The following is a 12,163-nucleotide window of genomic DNA, read 5'->3' as shown; positions in this document are numbered from 1 at the left end:
ATGGCTAAGAAGGTGGAGGATGAAACAGAAGTGCTAGATACCCAGCAAAAGCTTTCACCTAGAGTATCAGCAATGCTCTGGGTATCAGCTACTTCCTGAACATCAGAGAGCAAGATCAAGAGAGAGACAGAATTATACACTGCCCACTGACCTTTCGAATCTTGTCCTATACGACTTTGGAACTGGTGGTAGAGGATATGCTGGCTGTAAATTTAATCCAAGATTCCTTTTTGGCTTTGACCTCTTACTCACCGAGCATGTGCCTGCTGGAAAGCGACGTGGTGCGACAGTGAGGGATACCTATGAAAAGTATCCCAAGCCCATTTTTGAGCCTTCCGTGCCATGTGGCAAGGAGGATTCCACCACGGACAAGGATATCATGGAAAATGTGTTGAGGTTTTATGAATACACTGAGCAGCTGCCTGTATAATACAATTAGTTACTGCTTCCACACAGTCATCTATTGATGGTTTACAGATGATGGCAGGATCGATTTCTGTGAGAGCAGTGAAAGAGGGACAGTTTTTTTTTCCTAACTTCCACTGGGACTCGCAGGTTTGGTGGTATCGACCACAGCCAGTCTCTCTCAAAATTATAGGAAAATGATCACTGCCTCTTTGATAATTGTCAACCCTCCATGAAAAGTGGGAGAATAGTGAAAGGGAGCAAATTGAGAGATCAATAGCAGTAAAGGACAGACTAGGTGCACGAAAATAAGTGTAAGAACCACTATTGAAAAGAAAAAGGTTGTGATCAGAGAGCATACACTCTACTCAGCAACCCTTCCCATCAATATTAGCACTTCCCAGAGGGAATGTCCATTAAATGTCTCCCAGGATTAAAAAGGGAGATGGCAACAGTCCAATGAGAGCATCAAGGTCTGATTGATCATAGGACTTTCCAGGTGACAGGTAGAAAGAACAAACAGTGATGGTACGGCCCAAGGAAACACAGATGGCTACAGCCCCCAAGGATGTATCAAGTGGCAAAGACAGGGTGGGCACGTGTTGATTGACCAACAGTGCACTCATCCATCACACAGCCTGTCATTTCTGTACAAAAAAACTGCCAAAATGCAACTGTATTAACAAGTTTCAGTAATGTTTCCTATAAGGAAAGACATACAGGATGGTAGGAAGCAATCAGTGTTTTGATGTCATCCAGATTAGGACTTAAATCTCGACAGTTCCATTGGATCAAGATAGCCATTTTATTTATGTGCAGGCAAACTGGTGGAGAGTCCTTCTGTTTATGACCACATCTTTTTTCTTTATTGTCTTTATATGAGGTATGCCTATTGATGTCCATGGATCCTGCTCTGGGTCAATTTGGCAGGTCTTTCTTGTAGGAAGAGGATTCTAGCAATTGAGGACATAAACGAATAACTGTTTTGCATCTTGGGGTGGGAGAAGATGTATCTGAAGAAATGCATGTACCTGGAACCAAAGGAAGTAGATACATTCCAGCAAAGAATGTATGATAAGGACAGAGATTGGTGTTGATGTTGATTCATCAATTTTTTTAATCATGGAGGTCAAAAGACTTTTCATTTGGTTTGAGAACAATTCTTTTGGAGGCACAGAGAGATCCTTCTGCACTCCTACAGTAGTAGTGGAACAAAGTGCAGTAGGATACTTCCAATATGAAGTGGTGGGCAACAACTCTTGTGCCTCAGGGTAAGTAATGTTTTAAATCATTTTCAAGTGCTGCACCTCTTTTTCTTCCAACCATTTAGGGCAAGAACAAAAGTAGGATGGGTGAGAGCCACTGCAACTGATATAATAAGATTCTGTTTTACACTGATAGGCATCATGGTCCCCGCCACTGCAACAAGCACACGTCAAGGAACCACATGATGATGTCTTTGAGTGACTGAACTGCTGACACTAGAAACATCTGAGAAGGTTTGGAATGTATGGCCATACCATGCAAATCAGATAACCTGCCTTGATGGTGGCAGGTGGATGTGGTGATGTAAATGTCAGAATGAGGACATTGGTCAGCATCGTAATTCCATCTTTGGGAGTAAAGATAAGCCTTATTGCAGAAACTGCTTGGGTGGAAAAACCAGCAAGAATCTCTGACTCATGGATGTTCTTCAAACCCCTCTCAACAATAACTCCTCACAACGAATTCAGAGTAGCATAAGGCATAACCTCAATAGGTGTATCCCCAATTGCCTTTGAATGCAAGAGAAGTTCACTGTGTTTAGATGTGGATGTTTCCACCAATATGTCACCAGAGCAAAGCTTCTTTACTGGCTCTGGAGAGCCAGCAAGTCCCTTTAGTCTCTTCTAAATAAAAAAGGGAGACATTTGCCCTAAAGATTTGTCTGAAAGAGAATGTAGTATAAGAAATCAAAGTACAGGTGTTACAGATGTTGAAGATTGCTGCTCAAAATCTTCAAGACATGGTCATTTACCTAAGAACTGTTTTTCACTATATTATTTAAGTTTTTATTTCAAGGATCCATAATAAAAAAGGAATATTATGGTGCTCACTGACCCCACTCACCATGGAGCACTACAATGCCAAGCAATGACACTGCAGCAACACCAGGGTTTTGTGAGAACTATACCCAAACACCAGCATCAGATACAACATCCACAACACCTGTTGAGAACATCCAACAATGGTACTTGGTTGACCCTAGCCCAAGTGGACCAGCTGATAAACCCTAGGGGCCACTCCTAGGGGTGTAGGTTGGTAGAGATTGTGATAACTAATAAAATTGAATAGACTGTATTTACATCTTAAGTTTGGTACACAAATATCATAGTTACAAGCTGAAATTCCATGTTACATTCTCTTGGTTATCAAGGAGAAACACTGACACAACATAAGGAAAATTTGTCCAATTGAAACACTTGTGTACAACTCTGCAATAACTTGTGTTTTACCTGCAGCACATTTCAATTTAAAAAATGCCCAAATTAAAGCTTGCTGCCTCAGCTCAGCAGGCTAACAAAACAAAAACTAGGAAAACAATCCAAAAAGAAGACCGTAAAATTCATAGTAAAATTCACTGCCTTTATCATCATAACTGATGTGTCTTTCAGAATCGGTTTTCACAGGTATCAATCTATAAGGATTAATCAGAAAAATCTAAACATAACAATATACAGAAGTCAAAACACTGATCAAATAATACTTAAAAACAAATAAAAAATGTTGATTTTATAAAATTGTAGAAAAGAAATATTTCTCCATATATATATTGTTACTATATTATAATTAATATTTAGAAAACATACATAAAATATTGATTTAAATACAATTTAAGAAAAATAAGCCATTTTTTCTTCTCATATGACAGCTTTTAGCTTGTCATAATTAACATAAAACTATAATCCATATAAAAAATAGCAAGCAAAATAATAGAACTTTTCATGGGATGATAATACAGAGCATTTTATTTATACTACATTGAATATCAATTAATAGATATTTAAACCAACTGTAAGGTTATAAATTCATCTCTGTGCTAGTAATTGCATGGATAACTAAAATGTTTTCTAAATAAAGTGTTCATCTTTTAACACACTGCAGCAGTTGGTTTCGTAATTTCAATTCATGTATCTTATTAGGTAAACTACTAGAAAGTGTTTTAATTCTCTATTAAAGGATAACACATTTTAATACCAGTTTAGCTACAGTTAGTAAGTACATTGCTCCACACTAGTAGTGGAAATATAAATCTAACCATTTAAAGTATAGTTAATACTGGTTTCACTTACTTTAATTTGCAAATGTTTTTAATGAAGTATTATTTAAAGTGTTATACATTTTAATCTTTATTTACTCATATTCCATGACTCAACTAATCAATTATTCATAAGTGCTTTAGTTTCTAATGGATGAATACATGGATTAATGTTCATTAACATTTAACTCTTTAAATGAAAGAATAATAATATTCTTATACAATATAAAAATGATTCTGATATGTTGATTAGTTACTTAAATTTAAAACAAGTCCCCTTACTAGTGTGCTCTTCTCTCTGGTTGGCAGTCATTGTGTTGTTCATCTCTGTTGTTGATCCTGGTACCAAAGTCACACATAAAGGATTAAATGTCCATGTCTGACCTTCAACATTTACTCGAAGATCCCCATCAGAATATATTTTAGTTACTTTCCCAGTTTTACCTAACACCTGGTATAAATTTAAATCAAATTTTGTTAGTTAAATAAGTAAACAAGATGTAGCTGTAAGGTATAAGATTTTCAAGTTTTATTAACTCTTAAAAGAACAGGAAAATATATGAAAATCATATATAAAAAAAATCTCCAAATCTCATGGAGTGATGCACAATAACTGACCACTTTATTATAGCCTCAATCTAAAAACAGGTTACACTGACCACCTTCTGTTGAAATAGTAGTCTGAATTCAGCATAATACAAACATCACAACATGCTATGTGGTCCAGTCATCAATAAATCAGTTTACAACTGGTTCACAGTTGTAATGTTCTTTGAACCAATGTCTGAGAATATACAGATGGTGAAATGGCAAACCATCATCTTATAAAAGCTTTTGTCTAACAGGAAATAGTTAGCACAAATGTTTCTATGTATTCTGAATGTTACTCACTAGTCTAGAGGAATAAAAAGACCCAATTTCTGCCATCAGAATACTTCTAATATAATTATACTAACGGCTTGCTCTGTGAAAACAACAGTTGTGGTTTTCTCTACACTACTAAATGTGGTAGAACACAACTAGTGAGACTACATCATACAATTATTTATTTCCACATTTTATGACCTAAATAACAATGAAATTGTGTTATCTTATTTGCATCTGAAAAACAATTTTTGAACTAGATATCAACTGACATGAAATTTTTGTCATGTCTTTCGAGCATTACAGTTAAGTAGAGAACACCGATTATTGTATTCTATCCAGTCATCTCTACTTTCTATCATCATTTGAAGCACAATTGCTTTTAACTCTAATATCAACAGAGTAATTCCAAGAATTTTTCAGCATCCAATTGAAAAATAGAAAGTTGTTTGATAATGATGTGCCTACCAGAACATGCACTTACTATACTACCACTTTTAAAGATTAACAGCTTCTTCTCATTGTCTTACAGACTAACTATAATATGGCTGTCTCTCCACAGTTACAAGGTTCAATCAACCACTTCACACAATACATGATCAATCTATTTTGCAAACCAATTGAATGTCCTGCAAATGTGAGGGATACTCTACAAATCAGCCATTCAGTGTGTTTATATAAATATATAAACTTTATTTTTACATATTCTGTATCATATTTTTGTTAAACAAAATAAAAACTATTTAGTTTTTATTGCATGTGTAAACTATAATGGTTGGTTGTTTGTTTAGCTTTTTTATTGGCACAAAGCAACTAGGCTATCTGCACCAAACAACTGATAAAAAATTAAAAATAACAGTAACATTATTAAAATATGTAAGAAATTATGTTAAAACAAAACAAAGTCCAATTTTTGAATTAAAAACTTTAATAAATTTAAAAAGGCCAATATAGCCCTTAAAAATTTAAAAACTCAACTGAGGTGGACAGTATCTCCATCGCCAATGACACTGTCCAACGTCAATAGTTAGCCCATGGTAAAAATATGTCTAAAATGGTGCCGTCACTCATGGTCATATCAATGACATGACAGTAAAATGTAAGCTATTGTTGCATGAGTGTCACACGGATCAGGCATTGGTGCATAAGTTCTAGACAAAAGAAAAACAAGTTAAAAAACTGTGACCAATGCATAGCCTAACCAGGACAACTTCCTCCTCCTTAAGGAAGCACGACAGCCAAAAAGCAACAGAAAGTTTGATCTGGGAAAGCTTGTTATCACATTGCTCACTCCAATTCAACTGCCAACTGGTGCATAGCCAAGCCTTGAATACTGGACCACAGTCCATGTATGAGACAGGAATGGACTTGATACCACTAGAGCAGACAGACTTAGCTGTGGTGTCAGCAAGCTTATTCCCTCAAATACCAACATGGCCCACTATCCAAAAGAACAGAATAGAAATAGATGATAAAGAGAAACAGGCCAGTTGGTTTTGTATAATAATGAGAACAGTGTGAGAACTAACGTGAAGCTATTCCAGGGCCAATAGAGAGCTAAGCAAATTGGTACAAACAGTAGAGTTCATGTACTACGTATGTTCTATGTGATCTAGTGCAAGAGAAATGGCATACAATTCAGCAGTGAACACAGAAACTGTAGAGGGTATCCTGTGTGTAATCACCGAACCATAATAAACCATGGCAGAGCCCACAGAGTCACCTGATTTTGAACCACCTGTATAAATAAGAATGGAAAGATGGTTTGAAAGATGTTCAGCAAATTTAAGATGGTACTTCCACTTGAGAGTATCAACCTTCTTCAGATGACTTAAAAAAGGTCACATTTAAGGATGATAATAAGCCATGGTGGGATGGGCTGATAAGTGGAGACAGCAATATCATCTGAGGACAGACCTAATTCAGCCAACTGTGCCTGGATATGAAGGACAAAAGGGACAATGGCAGACTATCTATTCTGATAAAGCTTAGCCCACTAAGGAAGGAAAACACAACCCCAGGTGAAATGCTGCAGTTAAGATCAAAGTTTTGCTGCATACAGTAAAGACAGCTGCAAACAGCAGAGATGTACAGGATGTTCATGAGACTCAGCATACAAACTCTGGACTGGAGAAGTGCTGAAAGCCCTTGCGGAAAGCCAAAGCCCTTGATGGTAAACAGAGTCCAAAATCTTTAAAGCCAAGATCCTGGCACAGCCATAGACCAGAGACCTATAGTCTGGTTTTGATTCAATGAGGGCACAGTAGATTTTTAGCACAGAATATCAATGTGCTCCCTAAGACATGAGGACATTAAGGATGTCCAGTACCCTTGTACACCTAACACATAGATGTGTGATGTGTGGAATAAAGGTCAGCCCACAATCAAAGATAAGCCTCAAGAACTTTGTCTCAGGGACCATGGGAAGCACAACTTCTCCAAGACAGAGCTTGGGATAGAGGTGAATACCCTGTTGTTGGCAGAACTGCATGCAAGCCATTTTAGAGCAAGAAAAAGTAGAACCAATCGCTGTGGTCAACTTCAGTAAACAATTCAGTGCAGTCTGTAGCTGCACTTCAATGAACCTCATGCTAGATGACTGACATGAGACTTGGAAGTTGCTGTAGGGGACAAGTTATCCACTGATTGCATTAATTTTTTACACTGAAAAGTGCAACACTTATGACATAGTCCTAAGGGACTCCAAGTTCCTGTGGGAAAGAACTGGAAGGTGTTGAACCCACACAGACTTGGAATTACCAGTCCACTACAAAAATGTTTTATAAAAATGAGCAAGTGGCCATTCCACCCATATGAGTGGAGGTCTCGTAGAATGCAATACCTCTACACAGTATCATGAGCTTTCTCAAGGTAAAAAAAAAAGTATGGAAACAATATGTCACTTGAGAAAAGCTTCCCTGATTCATGTTTCAAATCAAATCAGGTGACCCATGGTGGAGCGCTATTATTAGAATCCACACTAGGTAAGTGAGATGAGGTTGTTTGACAAAAAGACTGTTAACCATCCTCTCTAAAACCTTACAGAAACAGCTCGTAAAAGCAATTAGATAGTAGTTCGAAGAAATCTTGGGATCCTTTCTAGGCTTAGAAGAAGGGAGGACAATAGCACAGTACCAAGCATCAAGAAAAGCATTCTCCTGTCAGATTCAGTTAAAAACAACCAGAAAAATAGCAAGAGAGGCAGCAGAGAAATGGTGCAGCATCTCATAATGAAAATCATCAGGCTGATGTACTGCCAGACCAATGAATAACAAGCTTAAGTTCCACCAATGTAAAGGGACAATTATACTCATAGAGACAATCAACCCAAAAGGAGAGTGGTGATTGTTCTACTCAAATCTTGATGGCTAAGAAGGTGGGAGATAAGGCAGAAGTGCTAGATGCAAGGGAAATGCTTTTGCTGAGAGTACTGGTGATGCTATGGGTGTCAGCAACTTCCTGGCCATCAAAGAGCAAGATTGAAATTGGGGCCTAACTATAATGCCCACTAACATTCTGAATTTTGTCCCATGTGACTTTGGAACTGGTGGTAGAAAAGATGATAGTTGTGAACTTACTCCAAAATTCCTTCTGGCTTTGACATCTTATTTGCAAGCAGTTGAATTAGCCCATTGGAAAGAGATGCAGCTTTTAAGAATGGGATGCCTTCCAAAGCCTATTTTTGAACATTACATGCCAGACAGGATTCTACCATGAATGAGAATACCATGTTAAAACGTGTTGAAGTTTCAGGAATAGATTGAGCAACTGTTTGAACAATACAGTCAGTTACTGCTATCACACAGTCATCTATTGATGGCTTACAGACAACAGAATGATCAAGTTCTAAGGGAGCTGCAAAAGAGGCCAATTAACCTGGTCCAGCTTCCACCATGAAATGTGTGTTGGGTGGCATAAACCATGGCCAATTTCCCTCAGAATGATAGAAAAATCACCACTGCCCTGTGGGTCACTGTCAACCCCCAAGAAAAATAAAGTAAATGGGAGCAGAAAAGAGAAATCAATAGCAGTAAAAGACTGACTAGGTACATTAAAATAGGTATGATTACCAGTACTGATAAGAGAAAGGTTATGATCTGAGAGCATATTCTTTAAAGAACGACCCCTTCTATCAATATCAGCCTCACCACAGAGAGGCCTGTGTCCACTAAAGTCTCCCAGGGTTGAAAAGGGAGACGGCAACTGTTCAATGAGAGAACTAATGTCTGATTGATCATAGGTCTCCCTCTAGGAGGCAGGTATAGAAAACAATCAGTGATGGTATGATCCAAGGAAACACAGATGACTATGCCTTCAAGGGTGTATCAAGTGGCAAAGACAGAGTGGGCACATGCTGATCCACCAGCAGTGATACCCCTCAATGTATTCGTCCGTCACATAACAAGTCATTTCTGTACAAAGAAAACTGCAAAAAGGTGACTGTATTGGCAGGTTTCAGGAATGTTTCCTGTAAGGAAAGACACACAGGATGATAAAAATCAATCATATCCTTAATGCTATCTATATTAGAATGAACACCCTGACAATTCCACTGTATTAAAGTGGCCATTTTTAGTTATGTGAAGGAGAATTGAGGGTAAAGCCTTTCTCTTTCTGACCATATCATTTCTCTCTATTAGAAGATCTATCAACCTCTATGGATCCTGTCCTGGGTCAAATTGGCAAGTCTCTGACAGCAGATGAAGGTTATAGTGACTGAGGGCATCTCAGGGCCGAAGATGAAAAATAACTCAAGAAAATGCCGCAATCCGGAGCCAAAGGAAGTGGATCCAGTGAGTCACTAAAAGGAATAGTAGGGATAGAGACAGGTGTTTGCATTAACTTCTCAACTCCAAAAGGCTAAAGATTCTTCACATGGTTTGAAAACATGTCTGTCACAGACACAGAGAGATTTGCCTGCACTCCCACTGTAGCAAAGAAACAAAGTGCAGCAGCACATGTCTGAGATGGAGAGATAAACAATAACTTCCGAGTCTCAGGAAAAGAAATGTTGTGAATCGTTTTCAAATGCTGTACCTCTTTTTCCTCCATCCACCTATGGCAAGAATGAAAGTACGAGGGGTGAGAGCCAATATGAGTCGAACAATGAGGGTCCATTTCACACTCACAGGCATCAGGGTTCTTGCCACCACAACACGCACATGTCAAGGAACCACAACTCTGTATCTTCAAGTGGCCAAACTTCTGACATTGGAAACATCTAAGAGGGTTTGGATTATATGACCATACCATGTCAAAATTAGGACATAGGTCAGCATCGTGATTCCATCTTTGAAGTGGAGAAATGCCCCACTGAAGAAACTCCTTTTGTGGAGAAACTAGCAAGGATCTCCCAACTAGGGGTTATTCTTCAAATCCCTCTCAACAATAACTCCTTGTGACAAATTCAAAGTAACATGGGGAGCAGCCTCAATGGGTATACTCCCAGTGGCCTTTGAATACAAGAGAAGTTCACTTTATTTTGTAGTGGATGTTCCCACCAAGGTTTCCCCAGAATGCAACTTTTTGAATGATGTTAGGAGAGCCAACAAGCCCCTCTAGTATCTACTGAAGGGAGACATTTGCTCTAACGATTTGTCTGATAAAGAATGTAATATCAGAAAAGAGGCACATGTATTGAAAAAGATAAAAATTGCTGTTCAGAATCTTCAAGGCATGGTCTGTTATTTTATTATTTCATTTTGAGTTGGGAGATCCATAATAAAGAAGGAATATTTCAGTGCCCACTGATCCCATCCACCATAAAGCCTTATGAGGGGATGCACTACAATGCCACATGAGGTCATTGCAGCAATATCAGGGTTTTGTGAGCACAATACCCAAACACCAGTATCAGTCACAATGTCCACAAGACCCATTGAGAATGTCTAACACTGGTACCTGGTTGACCCTACCCCAAGTGAACCAACCAATTGACCCAGGTTAGCCCCCCAAGGTTGTCATCTACAGAAATTCAAGGACAAAGTTAGGATTGGTCCCTTCAACTACTGTGATCCTCTCCTCCCCTTCACAGGTCACCATGCATGGCAAACACATGTAAATGTTTAGATCCCAGAAGGTAAAATGAAACATCAGAACTTTCTCTGGGAAGTCCCCTCACCACACACAGGAATCTACACTGGGGTGAAACTATAATCTAAATCATACTAAATGGATATATGATACTGGAAAAACATTTTTTATTACTCAATATTCAACCCCAGCTTTGCAAAATTTTTTGTCTTGTGTACATGTAGATTTGCAATAAGAGTCACAATTTTCCCATTTCACCCTTGTTTCCCATCAGGGAGAACTTTATTTTTCTCCATTCTCAGGGTGCAAATACGATGTCATGAATATGTCACATGAAGGTCTAATGCACTGGTGCCATCTATATAAATATAATAGTACTGTCTTTTGTATGTCCATGTAAATACATCACAGGGTGTGGATGGATCTTCACCAAAATTGATATCTCCATATGGAAATACACACAAATTTTTAATTTTGCTGCTTTTATGAGTGTTTTTACCACTACTTTGCTCCTGTTGATGGATCTTAACCAATTAGGATAAACACATGCAAACTTAGTTTCACATTTTGTATTTTGCTGTTTTTATGGCCATTTTAAGATTTTTTTTTTAATTATATAGAAATGAAACAATTTTCCATGTCCTAAGATAACCTTTTATTAATCATGAATTTACACAACTTCCATCCAGGGTACTAGTATATCAGCTAGTACATTTAGTTAAAATCTTTCCAAGTGCATTCTTAAATAGAAAAACTATGTATGTGAATTTGAAGTTATTATTCTTTTAATAAAAGTAACTGAAGTCTACACATTCTGTTCAAAAGGTAAAAGGTTTTAAAATGTTACATGGGAGCTTATCAATTACAAAACTGTGCTTATAATTTATAGCATTATGAATAAATAAAATCAAGTATGTTTCTGCTTAAACTTGGAAAGAACATAATTGTTAAACTGTTATTACCCTACTCATCACATCAATCCACTCTCCATGTCCCTTCTGCAAGTCTTTCACTTGTTGTAAATCATCCAGTACCCTTACCATTTCTCCAACGGTAAAAGACACCACCTGAAAGAAGACGAGTAGTAGTTATGATACAAATTCAATAAGGCATTGGAAGGACTAGGGAGATAGGAAAACATTCAAACTTTGAAGTTTTTTTAACCAGAGAAAGGGGGATATCAAACTTTGAAAATGTGTTCAAAAGTTCAAACATTCAAAACTTTATTTGTTAATCAGGAACTTGAAGACAGTTCTAAACATTCAAGCAGTCACAGCTATTTGCTTTCTCTTGATAACAGAAACCCTAAGAAAAGGTTGAATATCTATCACACATTAAACATTCCTCACATGAAAAGTTTGCTCTTTTGATTTTTATAATTACCATAACTCAAAGAAAAATTATTGCATTAAAAATATATTTACATATATCACTAGCATGTCAAACATCACAGTTTCTTCTGTGGCAGGAGTAAGTCTGTATGGTGGATCATAGGGAGAACACTTAGCAACTGTATGGCTTCAACAAAGTAAAGTGCAAGCTTGGTGGTCAAGATATAAGAAA

At 37.5% G+C, this 12,163-nt stretch overlaps 1 protein-coding gene across 2 annotated transcripts in view; it reads right to left on the bottom strand.

Moving 5' to 3' along the window:
* Nucleotides 1-12,163, bottom strand: part of mib2 (E3 ubiquitin-protein ligase mind bomb 2) — a 105,858-nt gene that overhangs the window by 35,886 nt on the left and 57,809 nt on the right. For both annotated transcript variants that reach the window (XM_076469529.1, XM_076469531.1), the window contains exons 8-9: nucleotides 11,563-11,667; nucleotides 3,986-4,154 (exon numbers count right to left, since the gene is read on the bottom strand). In XM_076469529.1, coding sequence (XP_076325644.1) covers nucleotides 3,986-4,154; nucleotides 11,563-11,667 — 274 coding nt within the window. The remainder of the gene's footprint in view (nucleotides 1-3,985; nucleotides 4,155-11,562; nucleotides 11,668-12,163) is intronic.

Source organism: Tachypleus tridentatus, chromosome 12, assembly GCF_004210375.1.
Source record: "Tachypleus tridentatus isolate NWPU-2018 chromosome 12, ASM421037v1, whole genome shotgun sequence".
Lineage (NCBI taxonomy): Eukaryota > Metazoa > Arthropoda > Merostomata > Xiphosura > Limulidae > Tachypleus > Tachypleus tridentatus.
Note: the sequence above shows the minus strand (reverse complement) of the source record. Positions and strands in the feature narration are given on the sequence as shown.